General features: G+C 43.8%; 1 protein-coding gene across 4 annotated transcripts in view; it reads left to right on the top strand.

Moving 5' to 3' along the window:
* Positions 1 to 22,158, top strand: part of P4HA2 (prolyl 4-hydroxylase subunit alpha 2) — a 274,459-nt gene that overhangs the window by 147,457 nt on the left and 104,844 nt on the right. For all 4 annotated transcript variants that reach the window (XM_069652510.1, XM_069652508.1, XM_069652512.1 and 1 more), the window contains exons 6-7: positions 147 to 386; positions 19,714 to 19,913. In XM_069652510.1, coding sequence (XP_069508611.1) covers positions 147 to 386; positions 19,714 to 19,913 — 440 coding nt within the window. The remainder of the gene's footprint in view (positions 1 to 146; positions 387 to 19,713; positions 19,914 to 22,158) is intronic.

Below are 22,158 nucleotides of genomic sequence, written 5' to 3'. Positions count from 1 at the left end.
TTGAAGGAGGTTTTTCTATTACAAAATAAGTAGTGATATAGCAAATAATATTTTCTGAGTTGAATAAGACTTAAATGTACTTTTTCTACGATTTCAGATTAATATTGTGCTTTTTTTTTGCCTTTTCTTGTTTTGTTTTATCTCAGGAACAACGTTTGTTTCTTCTTTAACGGCTGATGATTGCTTTGGAATGGGAAAAACTGCCTATAACGATGGTGACTACTACCACACGGTGCTGTGGATGCAGCAGACATTAAAGCAGTTGGACGAGGGTGAAGATGCAATCCACAGTAAGGTGGATGTGCTTGACTACCTCAGCTATGCTGTTTTCCAACTCGGGGATGTACACAGGGCCATGGAGCTCACCCGACGTCTCATAGCCTTCGGTAAGAATCATATTAAACTGGTTGTGTATCAACAAACATGAAATGTAGCAGTATCTGAGAGCATGCGGTAGCTTAAGGTGGATGCATAGAAGTGGATAAAGAATAAATACTCATTTGGTGAGTCTGCTGGATCCGGGGTTTTCAGGAGGATGCTCTGTAGGTCAAGAGGTATTCCCCTCAGACTTCACATGGAATGGCGCGGAAGAGGAAGACAATAGAGTGCTGACCCAATAAAAAGAAAATGTTTATATGAATAGGTTTTTAAGACCGCAAATGAGTTTTCCAAATGCACAACCATCATCCCAAAATAAGGGTATCTGAGCCTGTGCTTTCTATCACAATACCCTTTAGTATTGTCGTTCGCCACACCTGCTTCAAATTAATCTAATCATGTAAGGAGGACTGACAAACCCAGCCATCGGAACCGTCTAGAGCTTTGACGAGAGGGAAACGCACATGACGTGCATCTTCAGAAGCAGGGGGAGGGTCCATGACGCGGTTCATTATTGCTAACACCATTACTACTGTTTGTGTGTCTCATGGGCACCCTTACCCTGACTTATAGAGTGCCTGCCCTTGTCATAGATTTACCAACGGCAACTAATTCAAAACGAGTTCCTCGTAGACAGGATGAAAGTGGGATCGGGCAAGAGTATGTTAAGCATTGTATATTCGAATGGCTATAAACTGTCATGGAATATATACTGCACACACGATTTAAAAGCCTTCTCCATCCATGCCAGTGTACAGCTTCTGGGAGCTGTCTCACTGGTTGACTATTTCAGTCACTACTATCTGGGCACTCTTGTTGGTCTGGAACCTGCCAGAAAGATGTACATTGGGAGTGTTTTATCTTGTTTCTTAAACCTGATTCCACTCGGGCACTGCTTCATTTGAGTGTTAATTAGAAAAGTGGGCTTGGTTCGTCTTCCCCTTGAACCCACCAGCCTTTTGGAAGAGCCTGCTTGATTGTATCCAAATGCATTACAGCAGAGACATGCTAAGCATTGATCAAAATAAAGATGTCTCATTGACATGGGCTAGGAGCAACGTAGTTACTGTAGTAGCTTCTCAAGTTTACCTTTCTTGCCTTTGTGCTTGGATCCAATGGCAAACAACCATTTGTTTTTTGGCACTGTCACAAAGTCCCTTCTAGTAGTCTGGTGCATCTCGTTGGGCGGCTAATGGGGGGGGGGGGGGGGACCTCACCAAACTAGTGGATAATAGCCCCGGGCTGGTATAAGGAGGATCGCTTGCTCATCCTGGTCGCTGGGTAGGGGACATTCACATGGAAGATAAAAATGATACTGGCCTTGCCAAAATACCTGCAACCCCCTTCACCAGGGCAGGCTGAAAGTGGGCATAGGACGACCCTTTCTGGAGTTATAACCCTGAGTCACTTACATTGCTCCCTGTGGGTCCCTCTGCCAACACAGGTCCCCAGAGTTCCAAAGAAGAGGTAATCATTTCTCAAAAAAGGATTCCAAAATGGCAGAGTGGCTTCTTAAAACTGCAGTCCAGCATCCGTGTGAATCACATGCAGGAGCATATGCTACACCTGAAGGGTAGAAGCAATCACCTGGCAGAAACCATAGTCTCTGATTGCCATTCAAAATTGGTGTACTGCCACCGATCTTTGCCTAAATGCCAACAAGACCGGGATCCTCCTCATCGGTACACCTTCACCATCATTTCCCCTCACTCTCTGGCCGGCCTCCCTTGGCCCGCCTCCTACCCCTACCTGCGAGGCCAAGAACCTCGGGGTCATCTTTGACTCCACACTTTCCTTCTCTGCACACAATTCTGACGTCTCTAAAAAGTCAAACTTATTACTTCACCTCCTCAGAGGTACTCTGCCTTTCCTCTCCTTCCCCCAGAAGCTCACTGTCTCTCAAGCTCTGGTTCTCTCCGGGTTGGACTACTGTAACAGCCTCTTTCTAAATCTACCTGCCTCCATTCTCTGCCATCTACAACTAATCCAGAACAGGACTGCAAGACTTGTCCTTGGCCTCAAGCCCTGGGATCGTATCTCTCCAGCTATGAAATCCCTTCATTGGCTCCCAGTGGATGCAATGATTACATTTTAAACCCTCTGCATTGCCCACAAGGTTTTCTGGGGCTTGGGTCCTGGGTCCAAAATACCTTCAACTATGCCTCCGCAAATACCTTCGCTCCTCTACTTCTAACTCCCTCAGGGTCAGTCGTTTTTCAAAGAAACGTGCTAGGGGCAGATCTGTCTTCGGCTGGGGCCTCCCTTTGGAACAGCCTCCCGGCCACCTTGAAATTTGAGGAGAACCATCTCGGGTTCCGGAAGCACCTCAAGACCTTCCTCTTCGCTGCTGCCTTTTCCCCTCTTCTCCCCTGCTGACCGGTTTTCTCTCTTGGCACCGTGCACCTGGACTCCCTCTGTCCTTCGGGCCCAGGTACCTGCCCACCCTGTCTCACTCCTACACTGCCTCCGGGCCACCCATTGCACTGGGTTCTGTATCTGTACCCATACAGTCCCCCACTCCTCTTCTGCACTTATCAGATATACCCAATGTGACTAATCTTGCACTTGCCACTTGCTGGCTGCACTACCACCTTATCATTGCCTGTATTTATTTATTTAACTTATTCTTTATTCTTTTCTCTCCTCTGTTCTGCACTTTCCACTTCTCCCCCTTCAACCCACTTTCCCCTCTTTTCCCTTCTCCATGCACTTGCACGTTTTTAATGTCACTGGGCCTAGTCAGATTGTTGTTTTTTATTTTTTGTTCTTTCTTGTTCCCCTCCCTTTGCTTGGTCACGCTCTGAAACACTTGTGTGCGAGCACGTTATAAATAACATCTCGTATATCCTATCATAATGACACAGGTGCAGACCCTTCCACCCTGACCGGCCACAGGGTAGGAGACCCTAAAGATGTCCTAGGAAGGGGAGGCGTGTGTTGGGGAAAATACAGCAGGAATTTTGGTACAAGTTGATGGTTCAGGCACCATGTTGTGGAAGAGGTTTTGAGAGAGGACGTAAGGAGCACAGATGTGACTGGTGGCAAGACATGGAGATGGGTCATCATTAGGTGGCATGTAGGAGACTTTGAGAGGTGGGAGACTTCGGGAGGTGGCGGGTGGGAGACTTTGGGAGGTGGCGGGGTGGTAGAATGTTTGGCCGTGGAATGAGGAAAATTACAGGCTGTTGTACGAGGACTACAATATTAGTGGGTGGATGCAGGATGCCATAAGGTTGTAGATGACTAGAGCACGCTCGAAGGCAAGAAGGGCATTGCCTTTCCCAATGTGAGAGGCGAGGTGAGGTCCCGATAGGAGGGCCATTAAGTCTTTATTTTATTTATTGGGTTTTTATAATGCGCCTATACACAATGTGTTTCAAGGCGCATTAGTCCATTGAAGGAGGAATGAGCACAAGAAATGGTGGCTAGGAGCAGGAAGAAAGGTGGTGTAGAGGGAAGAGATCTGGACCCTAAAAAGGGGCAGGGGGGTTATAAGGCCTTCTTTAGCCTGTCAACATAAGCTGGGACAGGCAAGCCTAGCTTGCTCAGCCTCGAAGTGGAACAGAAACTCCTTATAACTGCAGCTCACTGCAGAAGCACAGTAACCTCCAAGACCTGCAGTAGGATCTGAGCTGGTCATATACCACTACCATAAGGAGGCCATCTCAACCAGAGGACTTTTAGAGAGCCCAAGAGACTGTCAGTTATTGGCACACACTGAATCCATATGAACTTTGAGACTACCTTTACCACTGATGGAGCATTGCTTCTCTGACATGCTTCATACTGTGAAACGGAGTCTTAATTTCCAGAGTGAACAAAATATGTATTCCCTGAAATGCTGAATGCTGACAAGAATGATCTGAGGAAGTCCCTTTTGTCTGCAATACTGCATGCCGAGAAAGTCATGAATCCTAGAATGAACATTCTGACAAAGTACATGCCAAATATATCAATACCTCACTCCTTAAGGCCACAAACTTAGAGGTCCTACAGAAGAGTGAAGTCCCATCCCTTATATGAGGTCAATGTCACGTCATCAAGTGTTTTATATCCTGTGATAAGTCAGCCTGCGGTATAGGGGACGGAGACGGTAGGGATACTGCATTAAGGCATTGCCATCATCCAATTAGAAGAATAGAAGCGCTTGGATGAATCTGTCGAGGGGTAAGAAGGGCTTCTACGGAGCTCAGATTGCAGGTAGCACTGGTACCAAGCTATCTCAGTTTATTGGCAGTGTATGTCTCGAATGAGAGGTCATGGTTGACTATGAACAATAGAGACATTGCACACGAAGGTTCTAATTAGTGTTGCAATTTTGTCACGTTTTATCTGTCAGCCTGGTGTTAACTTGGACTTGCATGGATTCCACATTGTTATGTTTTGTGGGGTTCAATTTCAAAGTATGTGCTTCTCAGCCAAGCCTAAACGAGGAAGAGGCCGTATCTTAGTAGGTATGTTGTCTTTGCATTTTATATTGAGGTTCAGGTTTGTGTCTTCAGTGTTTGGCGGATCTAGATGTAGAGCTGGCCTACAAATTACTCTAGTGGCTTTCATTCTAAAAAGCACAGCAAAAAACCCTGCGAAGTTTCATCCCGTGATGAAAGAACGTCATACCTTGGTCGGTGGTGCCAAAGCAGTGGAAAGGGGACTCGGAAGTAGTATGCAGGGGTCTTGTTATGGTATGTGACAGATCTGGATGGTGGCTGCTTTGGTGCTGCATCATGGTTGAAAGTCAGATTTGTTGTCTGGAAGGAGGTTGAATTTGGCCATTGGTTCATTTAGTTGCATGGCAGCTGTTGGGCAGATTTTCGTTTTTGAGTGAAATTCTCCCCACTTTGTGAGTCCCCCAGCATTTTTGCAGGGCTATTGGATTCTTTTGACTGATTCTCCTGAGTGGGAACCGTTTTCCACACTCGCTCATTCTTTTCTGCCGACTATGGGAACCCCTTTTACCTCTTTTTAGTACTTTTTATTGGAGTTACGCTTTCCTCCATATTTTCTGTCACCAACCTTTTATTATTGCAGCTCCCAGCACTTTCTGTGTAGTGTTGCTGGGAGCTCCTTGACCTGTATTCATTTAACCAGGCCAGAGGGGTGGGGGGGGGGGTTTCCCCAACGTTATTTTATTTTGCGAGATTGGCACACTGCACATTAGTGCTGAGGAGAAACAATGACTCCTTTTTCTCGCTTTTCCAATAACTTTTAGTTACTATTGCAAGTTCATTTGTGAAATGGTGGCCGTGTACCTTTTTTGCATGACTTTTTGTGGACTTCTGTTAGACATTTGTAGCTGCATAAAAGGTCACCATTTGCCTTAAATGGTGTCTGTACTTTTGTAAGCCCTGATCTTGATAACTTAAGCATTCGTCTACCTGCCTGGATGGGTAAGGTTTTGATGGGTTTTTTGTCTTTGGCGGAGGGCCCTTCAATACCTTTGTGTGCCTAAAAGGATAGGAAGTGGGGGAGGTGACCAAAACTCCCCTGGTCTTTATCCTGCAGCATACCTACCTGGAACCAGTTTGTGCTGGGAGGCGGGCTGTCCCCATTGGATAGCCACCCACCAACTTTAAGTGGATGCATGTCTGGTGGGCTCAGACTGTTTTGCTGCATAAAAGGCAAGGGTCCTGGAGCATAAACTTAGCCAACCATTGGACTGAAGATCCGAAGAGTAATTCATAGGAGGACGCCCCCAGTAACTATCAGCGACTGCCAGAGCCGCTGGGTAACTGCTGCCGACACGACCCTGAATTCCGAGTGACAGGGAACATCCCTTCTGGGCCTGCAGTGACTCGTTCCTGCTCGTAGACTTCAAATCAGCCGAGTTGAGGACTAGGAACTGGAGAGAAGCCTGCCAGACGACAACCGTTGCTGTCTCGAAGCCTGTGAAGGGCGCCATTGAGCCAGTGCTATGAAGATCCTCTGCTTGGTGTCCCACTGCAAGAGCGCATCTGTCAGATCCCTCCAAAGGTCCTTCAGCCGCCAAGGCCAAGAAACCCAAACTGGGGTCTGCTGTTGCATCACCTTGGGGACTGTCCTGTGGCATTGTGTTAGTCATTGAAAATGTACTGGGGCTTGCTGCATTGTTGTTCTGTTCATGGGGGCTGCCTTCAACTAATCCCTGCACGCCTCCAGGGCCTACCTGAAGTCCCATTTGGTGTGGGTGACGCATTTCCTTAGGACATTGTTCCTGGCTATTACTGTGAGGGAATTCCCAAATGTCCTTGCTTCTGTGAAAGCCTGCCTGCAAACTTGAAGACTGCCTGCTAGGCCTTGCCTTCTGGAACATTGTACTCTACTTTATTGCCTTGCCTTCCTCAGTCCTTGGTCACTGGTGCCCCAGTGTCCCCTCTGACTTTGAGACTCATCTAAGATGGGATTGGACTTCCTAAGAGAGGCTTGGCTAAGCTAAAGTTATACCAAGTTATGCAAGTTCTAACAAGTAGGCATGTATATTTCAGGAGGTTTGATTATGTGATTTGTTGCCACTATTGATAATCTGAAGTATCTAACTCTGAATATTGCAGCTCTTTACCTATTATATTATTGTGTGATAATACTTGACTTACTTGAATGCAACAAGCCTTGGTGTATATAAATAAATGCCTATTTTTTTATACAACTGTGTGTAAGAATTTCCTTGAACTAAGTGTATGCTCAGAGTTCTGTGTGCCTCGCTACAGCCCTCCTCCATCCTAGACTAAGCCTGGCTGCTCAGCCATTGCTACCAAACCTTTTGGTAGGTTAGGCTAAACCTAAGGAGTGTAACCCTGTTCATCGAAGGTGGGCTTTCTAAAGTCTCGTCACGGACAGGGCTTTGGCAAAGCCCCCTAACTGCAACGTTTTTCTTAACTATTTCCCCTATGAAGGGTAGGTGTTGGGACAGTACATTGCCTGATTGTGTGGCTCGAGGATTTTTGTAATCGCCCTGGAAATTATTAGATTAAATATGACATTAAATGATGAACCCTTCAAGCTACAATGATAGAGCCTTCATGAGAATAAAGCGGAATAAGCCATGCAGTAACTTTTAATTTTTTTTAAAGTCTTGCTTAAAGCCTACTTGAGAGCTGTAAAAGGTATACTGGACATGTGTTTTTGATATTAATGTGACATTAGTTTTAGCTTATATATTGTTTGCTTGCCAGGGCTATATCACAGGGGGGGAGAATATTGAGACTTGCAGTTTGGTGTGACCTCAAAATGGTCTGCTTATGACCTACAAGGTTAGTTTGGCACATAATTCATGTGAACAAGTATTCATCATTTCAATTGGAAAGCAACTAATAGTCCCTAGCAACAAAAACAAATCGGAACCAGCTGCAATATCCTTTTTATAATTTCAATAGTTTAAGCTATCTTTTAACAACAAAATATTGTTTGCTGTGGCCTGGAACCTTCATATTTCATGAAAACATATGTTGTGGTCGACCAAATCCTAGCAACTCGCATATACGAATGTAAAATGTTTTATACAAAAGCCAGTAGAAACTTCCACTGAAAGCTATAGGAGTTGCGTAATTAGCACATAATTTGTCTTGGGTCTGTTGCGACATGTCTACTTCTATGGTGCCTTCAGAATTCCCCATGTTCTTGCTTCTTTTTTGTCACTTTTGCTGCTTTGTGTGAAGTGACAATAATAACAGTGTGTTTTAATGTTACAGAGCTTATGCTAAGCCGTGGTACATAGAGGTTTTTTGTTCTCTTTATACTCATCCTTTTAGCCTATAATCATGTAACAAAGTAAGGGTCCTTTGCCTGCTGCTCTTCATATTCATTATTTCTTCTGTAGAAAGTAGGCACAGAATGCATTTTTTTTTAAAAAAAAAATGTAATTTCTTTTTTAAAGCTATTTTGCTTAGTATAAATCTTCTATTTCAAATGATTACATCTCCAAGCATTTGTCTGGTAGACACAAATTCGCTGAAGATCAGGGTCTCAAAATTAGATGGAAAAATGTAGGCGTTGATTTGTGACTAGGAATGAGGCTTATTTTGGGATTGAAATGTCAAAAAAGGATCTGGCTGCAATCGTTCTGGGATTGCAATTGAGTGATTCTTGATATCATAATTCAGCACCGGATAAAGAAAGGCAGGCTGAATTAGACAGTCTTCATGATAGCAAGGGTAGTGATCGAGAAATCGAGCAGTGAATGAGGCAAGACCAAGATGCATTCTCAACAAGATCAGAATCCACAAGTGAACAAGTTGGTAAACCTACCATTTTCAAAAAAGGTTGGGAGTAGGGAAGAGTTTGTAATCAGTCTAGGGTACATCTTGCAGGTGTACGATCTACATTTGAGGGAGGTGATGACACCATAAGTCTGTGCTCATAACATGAACGGTATGTTTAGCCGGAAATCTCAAAAAAAATAACTGTGCCATCTTTCTGTAGAGAGCCACATTTCGATAATTCTGGTCACTGACCATTTTGATTCTCGTACCCCTACTGATCTATAATAACTGTATCTGAAACCTAAATTACATTGTATAACACAACCACTCTCTCAGGTCTCCGCACTGAATCTGCAACCATCTTACAATCCCCTCATCTATTCTGTTGGGAATGGTGCAGCTCTGTCCCACCCCTTAAGCGCTTTAGAATGAGGCGAGATGCATTTGAAGCACTGACGGGCCAGAGGAGAGGGGGGGTGGTGAAAGGAACACCTCCCAATATAAAGGACCCCACTTCAATATAATCAAATATTAACCCACATAGTGTAGCGCAGTGTGCAATCAACATTGCTGTTTTGCGTAGATATTAGTAATCCTAGGTAGAAATTAAGGCCTGCCCAGCGAATGCAGCATTGCATACACTAGGCCCAAATTGCAAGACGAGGGAAAACTCCAACCATGCCCAAGCTCCTATGAGGACAGCCCACACCCCCAACCACCACAACACCTATTCATTGTTCTAACAGTGTTGCAAAGATGTTTTTTTGTTTTTTGTTTTTTTACTCGAGTAATGTGACCTACAAGGCCGTGATCGCAGACCGGCGCCTAGTGTGCACGTTATCTCACATGGACTCAGCCCATCCCTGGGCCACCACAAGTTATAGCCCATATAACGGACTAAATCGTAAAATCACAGAATTCCATGGCACAAGGTGCCCTTTGACCACCAACCCCAAAGTAACAAGTCCTGAAATGTTCAAAGAGGATGGACAGCGCCCTTCGTTGGCGACAATCGTACGATTTGTATTGCGAGGTGCTTGGAGGGATAAATTATAGTTCAAAACTAGGGTGAAATGTGTGTGTGAAGGGCAGAGTGCCCCAGAACCTCTTTTGTGCCCTTCTTAAGGCCTGCCAGGTGCACAGAATAGCGATAAAGTAGCATTATGTTAGGAGTATAGTTAATTTATTCTTTGACCTTCAATGTCAGAAGATGATCAATGCAGCACCCACATGATGGTCGATGGACTGGGCTGGAACCAATGACCTGGCATCTCTTATGGAGCAGCCATATTATGTATAGGCGCACACCAACCAGCCGTGCAGGGTTTTACTGTATGAATTGCGTAATCTTTGGCAATGTTTTTCTTTATAAAATTCTGCTTGTACTACTTTTTGGCAGAACGTTCTTAGCAGCAGAGTTCTTTGCTGTTGCTCTCATCTGCGTCTCAGATTAAAACTTGTTATCCTTACAAGATTGATTTGGGCCTTTCTTCCCTAGCAGGTTGTATTCTCTCTGGTGTGACTGGTCAGGGACTTGCCTTCAATTCTTTCCTTTCCGTACTTGACTTCTGTTAAATTCCCTATCATGCCCCTTCTCTGCCCCCCTCCCCCCCCCGAGACCCCGATTGTGCTTTTGCTTGACTTCACCCACCCAAATGTGACCAATGGGCACCACCTCTAACATTTTGTCTGACCAATCGCTGGTCTCCACAATTTCCCAACCTGTTCCATGGCATCTGGGTCTTCTCTTCCTCTATGCTGAACTCCTCTACTCAGCAACTTCCATTAAACCCTCTCCCAGCGGTCAATTCCTCCAGACCTTCTCTGTTGCCTTGATCTCTCGCTGCTGTCGTCCCCACCAGCCCAAACTCACACTTTATTCTCATGCTCGATGTCTTGATGAAGTCAGGTATTCTCTTGAAGCTGCCGCAGTCTGTGTACATTGAGGTAACCATTGTATTCTTTATGTAATCATTGGCTACTGTTTATGCTGCTCTATCATTCAATCCATCTTTCCTCTGCTTAGGGCTGAATAATATGGACCAAAAGTCCTATCTCAATTTTCGGCTAAATTGCGGTATACGATTTATATCTCAATATTATTTGTGGGTTAAATGCTCAGTTGTAAGCCAACTACATGTGAGATGACAACAGTACTAATACTGAACTGTAAATTCAAAACACAACTTCACATTGATTGTCAGTTAACCTCATTCTAAAATTGCAGTTGATTCAAAAGGACATCATCTTAACAAGAATGGCAATACTACCAAAAGAAACCAAGTAGGATGCACATCCCTGTATGCACTGAAGTAGGCATTAAGTGACTTTTTGTCATATTGGTGTCTTAGTTTAATGGGTGACAGGTATATCTTGATGTTAAAGATATTGTCTGATCCTATATCGCTTTTGAAAATATATCGAGATATATCCAAAACTCGATATATTGCCCAGCCCTGCCTATGCCGCAACCCTGGATCATCACATTGATCTGTCAGCTGAGCACTGCAAGTACATCCTGTTCCATTCCTGCCAAATGTCCCTCTTTCCTTCCCACCTACATGGTATCTCGCCTCACGCGCTCCTTCTGACTCTTCCAAATCGATCTACTACACCAAACTTATCGCACCTCTCCACGCCCAGCCTTGTAAACGATCTTCCAAACTCCAAGCTATGGTGCCAGTCTCTCTTCGTTTACCCCTTCTTTTTCGCTGACAATTACTTTGTCCTCTATTTCTCCATTTCCAGGTTGGCATACCAGTCATGGCCGCCTCAAAGCACTTACGTATTTCTCTTACCACCTGAATGGATGCAGTGAATCAGATTGTACAGTACGTTTGATTAGCAGCCAAAGGAGAACTAACGCAGATCTTCTGGAATGATGGGTTGATAAATAATGCAAGAAATAAGTGTTTGTTCATTATATGGAAAGGGACAGGGAAATTGCTGAATATCAGGTCTCAAAATAAGATGGAAAATGTAGGCATTGAGTTGCGACTAGGAATGAGGCCGCCCTTGTGATTGAAAGGTCAAAAAAGTATCAGTTTGGGCAGGCTGCAATCTGTGTGGGATTACAGTTGAGTGTTTTGCTGTGTTAATTCAGCACTGGATAAAGAAAGGCAGGTCGAATTAGACCGTCCTCATGATAGCGAGGCTTGTGATCGCGCAATCCAGCAGTGATTGAGGCAGTACCGAGATGCACTCTGAACAAGATTAGGATCCACAAGTGAACAAGTTGGTAAACACTGATGCCATTGGCAAAAACGTTAGGCGTAGAGAAGTGTTTGCAGTCTGTCAAGTGAACATCATGAAGGTGTACTATTTCTGTTGGAGGAAGGTGATAACCGCGTACGTCTCAGGTCTCAGAACGTGGATGATATGTTGCCTTAGCTGGAAACTTCAACAATATAGCTGGGTCATGTTTTTGTAGAGAGCCACGCTTTAATCTTTCTGGTCACTGGTCCCACCCCTGTCTGAGCGTTGGGTATCCCATTCAACTCTATTAGGAAATACACTCCCACTTCATCTTGTCCTCGCACTCACCATGGAGCACCGAATCAGGCTCTAACACAAAGGCTCATTCATCACTGACCATTTTGATGTTCATACCCCCATTGAATTATAATGGCTGTCTCTGAAAGCTGAATCACCTTTTGTAACACTCCCACAGCTCCCCACATTCAATATTCAACCACCTTCCACTCCCCTCCTCAATTCCTTCCTTCCTGTATTTGACCTCTACTAGATACCCTCCGCTCTGAGACCCTCATTGTTCTTTAGTGCAAATTTAACCATTCAAATGTGACCAATGGGCACCACCTCCAACTTTCTGCCTAACCAATCTCTAATTTTCCAATATTGTCCCATGGCAACTAGAACTTAGCTTCCTCCATCTTCCTCTCTTCTGATCTCATCTACTCTGCCCCTTCCAACAAACCCTCTCCCTACAATACATTCCTCCAGGACTTCCCTGTTGTATTGATCTCTTGATGTTGTCTCCCCAACCCCCCACCAGCGCAAAGCCAGACTCTGCTCTCTTGGTCAATGTCTTCATGAAGTCTAGTATTCTCTTTACCACAATCTTTGTGCATTAAGATGGCCATTGTACTCTTTAGCTAAGCATTAGCCACTTCTTTGAACACTGATGTGGTGTCATTCACTCCATCCCTCATCTACCCCACCCTGTATCATCCCATTGATCTGACAGCTGAGGACTAACTGTACGTCCAGCTTCATTGCTGGCGAAAGGCCCTCTGTCCTTGCCACCTACAAGGAATCTCTCCTCTGGACTCTTCTAAATCCATCTACTACACCAACCTTATCACAACTCTCCACGCCCATCCTTGTAAACGATGCTCTAAACTCCAATCTATGGTGCCAGTCCCTCTGTTTTTCCCCCTTCTATTTCACTAACAATGACTTTATTTTGCATGTAAAAACACCAACATTTGAAACCTCTTTACAGCTCTCTTATCCATACCTTTTTTTTAAACATTTTCTTTATTTGTTTAGTTGAATATACAACTTTTCAAATTATTTATCTTTTTCTTTGATACAAAACAAGCATAAAACAAACATAAGACAAGCATAAAGCACAGAAGTAACAATAAAACAACATATAACACAAATTACTATGTACAATATAGCAATATACACCCTACCATCAAAAGAAAGATTGAAACAGCCCTACATCGTAACTCATACAAGATAAGGGACATCAACAAAATACAGATAGCATAATCATCAATAACTTTGATTTGATCAGGTGCATTCATAGAATGTACACATAATAAAAAATGAGTGCATTACGCCCATCCTGTAGGTAGCAGTAAAACACAATATATTGTTACATAAAAATATTGTTGATTAAAAAGTAAACTATCAAAAATAGGATGGGTAATCCTTAATTGTTCCCAGGGGCATTCATTGGTAGCACAATATCAAGATATGAAACTATCGCTATTTGTATAGTGACTCGTGGATTTGAAAATAAGATGCCATAGTTAATCTCCATCCACATGTCCCTGTACAAGTAGCTTTTTCTCGAAACATCTACGTCTTATATCATTTAATGCAATACATTCAATTATCAAATGCCGCAAGGTTTCTTTCTGATGGACATGTGAACAATAGTGACAGAAGTTTAATTTTGGGGTTATTAGCTTCCTTCTACACATTATATCTCTGGTGTTCCACAGATTCAGTCTAAATCTCAAGAATGTATTCCGAAAGTGCTGGGAAGGGCATTTTGCTAGATAACTCGCCAGGATACCATATCTTTTAGAGCCAAATAAATGTAAATTGAAATCTTTATGGTCAGTGTTTTTTGCTAAAGTTTCAGACCAATCATGCTGGAATATCTTGACCTTTGCCCTATCTGGGTTAGTTATTAGAAGGTCTATGGTCACCGCAGCATCAGCTGCTTCATTCAAAACAAGTCCGCCACCTCATGGCAAAGGTTTTGTGTGAGGTTATCAGGTCCTTTGCTAAAGCAGCCAAGATGGTTGATTTCTTTAAACCGTCTAACATTTTACGAAGGAGGGCACATTGCTTCCACGTCACCTGTCCTATCCATACCTTTTCTTCCCTTTTCCTTTCTCTTCCCCCACCATCTCATCTTTGTCTGTCACCACCCCACCTATGTCTCATCCTCCTAATCTCTCCACCCCAGTGGAATTGGCCCCTCTGCTCCAAGATGCCAATCCATCATGTACTCGTTTCAACCCATGTACCTCACTGATAACTGCTCTGGGACACTAAACCTCCTTCCTATCCCACTTTGTCAACCTCTTGCAGATCTCTGACTTGCCCAGTATGCTTCAAGGTATTCATCTTTATGAGCAAAAAAGTGCTCTGACACCAATAATCCAGCACATTAAGATACCTGTTAACCTCCCCATCCACAATTCTAAAGTTCTGAAATGTGTGGTATTAAACTAAATTGCACCCTGCCTGGTAAATGCTATGTTTTGTGACCGTCTTAAATCTAGTTTCTGCAGTAACAGCCCAACTGAAACCGCATGCATCCAGATATCTACCCCCACCATTGCTCCTTACTCCAAACTCTCCTCCCTTCACATTCTCCTTGACCTCTCGGCTGCTAACTATTTCTTTTGCACCACAGGCATTCACTCTTCTCAGCTTCCAAAGCATTTGCCATTGAACATATTGAGTCCAATGTGTTTGACAGCATATTCTCCATCTCATAGAACAAAGACACCTCCTCCGCCACCCTCTACCTATTGGGAGTTACATCCTCTTCACTCTTAACTCCTCTCTGTAAACTAATCACCGACTTTAAGCCCCCCTACCAGCTTTTTATCAACTGTTAAAGCAGTTTTTGAACCACCTTCTATTGAGGATGCTAAAACAACTAACCCTAGCGGGGGAGGCTAAAACACCTAACACGAAAGGGAAGCCAAACCTATCTCAAACGTGGGTAGCATGGTCAGAGTGACAAGGCTTGATTCTCAGGTAGGTGCAGTAAATTGACACAGATGTACACTTAGTCTACTCACATACATCCAGAAACTACACCACACTAATCTACTGAAAAATCGATACCTTAATAAAGTTAAACATATAATACTATCAATTCCAATAAATACTATAACAATACATAGAATTAAAAAAGATACCGGTATATTGTAAAAACAGTAATGCCTTTACAAGGACTCTCCTAATCCCAATGTACATATGTGCGTCCTTTGTCAAGGGCAAGCCCCCAACATTAAACGACATGGGTTTGGGGAAACCATGGTACCACACAGTCTAAACATAGGTTAAGTGCGTAGTTGTCTGCATAACTAAGTGCATTGTCCTAAATACACACTCTTGACTCTAGTAGATGTGAAAGGTCCTATGCCTGGTGGTCAGCACCTAACACATATGGCAGGGTGCGGGACCAAGAAGGGAAACACAATTTAACGCATACAAATAGATGTATAATCCCTAATGCCCAAAACACAATTCACCAATACATTTAGACCTGCTAAGGCTTTCAGTCTTAATGCCTAGTTGCTCAGAATGGTATCTGGTCAATCCGTCGAATGCTATTGCATCTAACACCAATCCATCAAATTATAAGCATTGAAATGCCATTCCATCGAATGACCATTTCTTTGTCTATAATTCGATGGATCCACCGAAATGTGTTATATTGGATTAGGGTTAGGTTTAGGGATTAGGGTTGGGGCTAGGGTTATATTAAGGGTTAGGTTAGGGTTAGGGTTCGGGCTAGGGTTAGATTAAGGGTTAGATTAAGGGTTAGATTAAGGTTAGGGTTAGGGTTTTGGGTTTGGGGTTACGGATTAGTGCTAGGTTTAGATTAACAGTTGGGGTTGGGGCTAGGGTTAGATTTAGGGTTAAGGTTGGGGTTGGGGTTAGAGTAGGGGCTAGGGTTAGATTAAGGATTATGTTAGGGTCAGGTTTAGGGGGGTGGGTGTGGGGGTTGGCGGGGGTGGGTGTCTGGGTTGGGGGGGACCCCCCCAATATACATAAAAACTTAAAAACGTTACAAGGAGCAGGCCAGTGTCGGCATTTCAGCACTGGACAGCTCCATATAATGTTTTAAAGTTACAAAAAAAAATGCATTTCCATTGAAACCAGTCCATTTATATTTTCAATGCACTGGTTTCGATGGAAATGCACTTTTACAAGTTAAAGATAGCCTGTCGATGCTTTGGCAGACGATGCTTTGCATTAGATGGTTTGGTATGTCAATGCTTTTTTTCGACAGATTGACCATAAACCGCTCAGGCAATACATTTAAGGCCTCAGAAGATAGAACAGTAAACTGTATCAAGAGCTTCTAAGACTCAAAGAACACTTCAACAATAGTTGCCTCAGCTACATTTCCTGAAAAAATATGCACAAGGCTACAAGTTACAGTTAGTGTTTCAGGTACATTTTCCCTTGCAGAAATGAAAGAGATGGCTTTAACAATTAAAAGAAAATCGCTAGTAAGTAATGAAATATCAAATCTTAGTCTAGAGCTCTCTGAAACCCTATGGGATCCAGTTAAAATGTCCAGGGGCAGGTTAGTACCCCAAAGTCACTTTAGGGAGAGTCTGTGTCAGTTCAAAGTTCCATTGAATATAATGGTAAAGGCCCATCCACACTAAATGAGGTACAGTTCTACTCCACAGGTGCAGATGCTACAATAAACAACCCCAAGGAGACCCAAAGGAAGTGTTGCAATGGTCGTAAGAGGAACCACAAGTAAAGAGGTTGCAGGACAGAGTGAACACCTAATACAAGTCTCTGGCGAACCGTGGTTAAGGCTTGCCTTCCCGGAATACCTACAACGTATCAAGGGAAGACTCGGGAGAGAATATCGGAAATAATCAACCTTCCTAGGACCCCAAAGTAAGTACTCAAGTTGGCGGTTTCGTCAGAAAAGGCTTGAGGGGCCCAAACAACCCAGTAGGTAATCTGCTCTTCTCTACTGATGCGGTTTACAGAATTAAGCTCTCTAGAACTTGACCCCTTGGCAAACAAAAGCCACAGCGAAGCAGAAAAAAAATCCAAGTGGAACTACAAGCCAGGAGGGAAAGATTAGGCGCGGAAGTCTCCAAGGAGTACATGGAACCCGAACAACTGCATGCTTGTAGAAGGACAATCAAAAAAACAAGACCCAGACATTGGCTGGTGGCATCTTTGAACATCCCAGACTGAGGATCCAGTACAGAAATTAATTTGCAACTACTCTTCTGGACTCCTGCAGCAACCCACAACCAAGCGGAAGGTCCTTGCAGTAAATGATGATAAAAACGTGCCCAGAAATGGCCCCAACGTGGAGGGCCCAACGCAGCAGATCTGGGGAGTCACCTGGAGTCTCCAAGAAATTCCAGACTGGATTTCTGGCGGCCAAAAACCCAAACTAGGAATAGGCCAAGCCACTGGATTTCGCAAGTATTATCAAGTGAGGACTTTAAAAACAGCAGGAATCAATGGGGAAACTCTCCAGCAGATAGGCAGACCTGCCACCTCCAGGTTCCAGGAACAAAGCAGAAGGAGAGTGAGTTAGGGGGCAGGGCAGCCCCTAAATACCCCTGTGACTGAGACTTGGCATCAGACCAGCTAGCCAATCACAAAAAGGGGCTTAGGGCAGAGACTCAGATGACCAACCATGCTAAAACCACCTACACACGGAAGTGAGCGGGCTAGTCCAGGGTCCTCAACTAGCCTAAACCAGTTGGGACTAGTGTTAAGCCAGTCGTGATGGGCTCACAAAGAGCACACATGGTCAGTCAGAACAGCCATTTTGAGACCCCCAGATGGTCACCTAGACAAAGGGAAGCCTGAGAGAAAAAAATGTCCGGGAGCAGGATTAAAAAAGAAATTGGTACCCCAATGGCTACCAAAGAGGGGCATTGGGCTATCTATGTAGTACAATGGCTTGCACCCTTTGTGAAGCCACACTTAAAGCATAGCCACCACCAACCTATTCCCTGAAACCAAAATACAGCGACACAATCACTATAGGGTAGAAATTGGGTGTCTGAGAGGCAACACTGGGGACTGGGCACCTTAATGGCGACCATATACCTGATATAAGGTATAAAGGGATATAATTGCAGGGGGACTTCAGTAGAAGACCCTCTGGTCACCGTATAAATAGTAAGGCAGCAAAAGAGACCAGACAAAGGGGGGAAAACTAAAAGGTTGAGGTTTCCCAAAAAGTGGCCCTAGAATCCCTAAACTAGGAATTCTGGCTCAACATAGACAACACACATCTTTTTGTTCATCAGGAGTTAGCCATTCACATCTCCAACTGTTTCCCCACCATCCATCACTGAATTCTACGGATCTTTGATGTGTAACTCTTTCAAAATCCTCCTACCCCACAAGACGGGCATCATGGTGGTTTTCTCAAATGGTGACCTTAAACTCCTTCAGTTTATCACTACCGTGCAACAGCATCCATGCTTTACTTAAATCTAAACATTTGTATAATCAATGTTCACTCTGCAAGAACATTTATCTCCACTTTCATCATCCGCACTCTCGACTATTGATCCAGCTGCCCAGTGGGACTTTCCATTTGCTTTGTTCCTCACCTTAACATATTCCAATTAGCAACTTGTTGGAAGTTGATTCACTTCTCTGCACTGTATGCATCTCCTCCGTGCAGTCTTGTTCATCAAGCAACATTGCCCCCTCTTTAATTGCCTTACTCTTTTCTTCAAATCTATCCATGTGATGCCCCCCTTAGCTATCTAACACTCCCTCTTGCGACAGCCCTATAAAAACTGTATGATCTGAAGTCCTTCTCAATCTGTCCCCCCCCACCCCCACTATATTGCCACCCACTAGTTCTCTATTCCATCTTCCTACTATTGGAATGCACTGTACCTCAAATTAAGACAAAGCCACTGTTCAGGGCTTCAACCTCACCATAAAAAAGCAGCCCCAATCTCTTGACGGTGCTTGAGGTCAGTGTATCACCACGCTGATGTGATCATTTTCCCTGTGAACAATTATACAGTATATGCTGTCAATAATTGTGTTCTCAGTATGTCGTGTTCTGCTCACCAACAGACTGAGGTTTCATCTACATTCTACTTCTCTACTATTGTAAAACCCCTACAAACAGGATTGCTCTGCATACGTTATTTCTCTTGTTACAGTGTTTGTGTTGCACAAAGTTACCCAAGACAAATACTAATAAGTACATATACACATAGAATCTTTCTTGTATCTGCCACTGTACAGCCTGTACCTTGTTTATATCTACTGCTGTCGTAGCTAATACCTATGGCCTATTAGGCATTGTAATGTCGTTCCCACTTAACCAGCTGTATTGGCCAATGGAGAGAGAGGTTTGGCTGGTGAAGGAATCGGTTATTGGGTAAATGTTACCGCTAACATGTTTAGTTCCTTCAACAAATATGACCTATGTATTACTTCAAATACAGAATTTCAGATTTTATTTCAATTTGTTACATGTGCAAACAAATTCATGACCAAAAGTTATTGGTGGAATGTGCAAGTGACAGCTGTAGTTTGGAGAATTTGGATTTAGGTTTGAAAATAAAAAAACATGTACATTTTCCTAGCATATCACATTAATTTGACTAAAGGTGCACAAATCGTTCCCATGGTTGACTGTGATATAGTTCAATAAATTGGAATACTTTCACTTCATCCTTTCCTTTAGATTCTAGTCATGAACGAGCAGGAAGTAACTTGAGATATTTTGAGAAAATGCTGGAAAAAGAGAGAGCAGAGGACCAGCACAATGAAACCTCACCAGCTGAAGAAACAGCGACCCATGCTGGGATTTATGCCAGACCTTTGGACTATCTGCCAGAGCGTGAAGCATATGAAGCACTTTGCCGAGGTGAAGGCGTGAAAATGGTAGGAAATTATGGGTGAACAGAGTGTGAACAGAGATCTTTTCCGCATATGAATGAATACAGTGATTTTCTTAGAATACACTTTGCCACCAGATAACTACAGTATCAAGTTTCATCTGCTAACTTTAAATCCATTGTATTAGTTGTGTACGCCTCAGCAAATCCAAAATTAGCAAGTTCGAGTCCAGTCCACAAAGCATTCTGGGGCCATGGCCCCTACTATCTACAATGCTCTCTTCCTTAATACTCTTTCTCCAGAGTCCTACGCTCGGTCTCCTCCAACTCTCTGCGGGTGAGCAGTTTTTTCCAAATAGGGATTTGGGGGTAGATCCTTATCTTCTGCAGATGCCTCCCTCTGGAACAGCCTACCTGCCTCTCTCCATCTTGAGCCGGACCTCCTTACGTTCCGGAAACTCCTTAAGACATTCCTCTTCTCTTCCTCTTTCTCTCACCCTTGCTAACCACCTTCTCTTCTCTAATGCTTCCCTCCCTCATTTTCTTCCCCAATCTGCTCAGCCAGCTGACTGGTCGTCTGGTGCACCTCCAGAGCCTCGCAGGTTCCAGGCTTCCTTGCCAGTCCTGCACTTGCCGCCGGACCCCCGCACTCTGCCCTCCATTACTGCACGCGCAATAGGTTCCATAAGATTGGCACCCACTTTGCACTGGAACGGGCGCTTGTCCCCCTCCCCCACACTTCAGTCTGCGCACTTGCACAAACTCGAATGTACTAGGCTTAGCATGTTTGTCTGGTCTGTCCTGGCCTCCTCCATCTCCCCTCCCTTATGCCTGCATGCATTAGGCACATGATGACCAACCTTTTCTGTCTTGTACGTTGCTCTCCCTCCCCCCTCAATTTTCCCCCCAATCTTTGTCATGCACTTCTACTAGTAGAAATGCCCCAGCCTAGTATGCTAGTTATTGCTGCTAGATCATTTGGAATCTTCAAGGCCTAAAAATGACGATGATATCCTCTTGTTCATTTTCCACCTTGAAGCGAGTTGAAGCACTTAACTTGTGTATAAGTGCTTTCCAAATAAACAATTACAAATGGCTGGGGATGATGCTAGTTTGACGAGATCTTTTTTGTTCTGTTTCTGAGGTGCACCATAATAAAATCAAAAACAGAGGTCGTGTCTCTGCTATATCAGTTAGGTTTCTATATGTTTCATGTTTGCTGTCAAAATCTACTAGGTGCAACTCTGGAAATGCTTAGTTGGCGGTATATACATTCCACAGTCCTAACCATGAAAGCACACCTATTTAGGTTGACCTGCCAGAATGACCGCAATGCACATTACCCTGCGTTCCAATGTAACTTTGATGCTGCTCTGTACATTAGGTTGCATTAAGGTTTTATCTGAGTTTTAATAACTTCCCGCATTTTCGCAAGTGCTTTTTTTAAGTGCTGTTTGCTGTCACTGTCATGACCACCCATGCTGCCTGAAAGAACAATTTCCCTGAAGAACTTGACAGCATCTGCTTGGCCAAATATCTACTTGGAGGCGCATGCATTTGCGCACGTGGATTTTCACAAGTGCTTATTTTAAGTGCTTTTTGCTGGCTCACGCCAGTGCCAGCTTCACCAACTTCAATTCATTCTAGTTCCTGTTCCACCTACGTTTTATCGTGCTGCTTGGCGCCTTGCAGCCTAAGGCATTGTCTTAAGGGCCCTGACCCCTGTACGTTTAGTTAGCGCTACTACTATTCCCATCATCGTCAGGCAGGTGTTGTAACTTCCTAGCATGTTCATTTTGTCTCCCTTTCTACATCTACGCCTTATAGCCTTGCAGGTGAAACGAAAATCAAGTAAATGCGAAGTGACAACATCTGCCTTCCCAACTAGAAAACTCAGCTGGGTCTCGACCATTTAAAATCGGCTGTTGTTGAGTCGCTGTCTGTTCAGAGGCTGCCCTTGATTTCCACTGGACTGCCCGCGTGATAAGCCAAGTAGCCTGGGTGTGAATGCTTGCCAGTTTGTTGTTGTGTGGCTTACGAGCGTATTCAACTACTAGTCTAACTCTGTAAACTGCATTAATGTTGTTTTTCCCCATGGCTGACTCTAACCCCTGTGAAAGGATGGATGAATCTGCACACCCACAAGGTGAACAGAAACCAATACAGCGTTGCAATAGGGTTTGGCCCTCTAAAATAATAACCCATCCCGTACCAGCATATAAAAGCAGAAAACGGACCCCCTATTTTCCTAACCTTTTTTTTATTTTTTTATTTAATGAATTTAGTTGAAT

This window comes from Ambystoma mexicanum, chromosome 3p (assembly GCF_040938575.1).
Source record: "Ambystoma mexicanum isolate Mex_15411 chromosome 3p, UKY_AmexF1_1, whole genome shotgun sequence".
NCBI lineage: Eukaryota > Metazoa > Chordata > Amphibia > Caudata > Ambystomatidae > Ambystoma > Ambystoma mexicanum.
The sequence above is the reverse complement of the archived record's forward strand: the minus strand, read 5'-3'. Positions and strand labels throughout refer to the sequence as shown.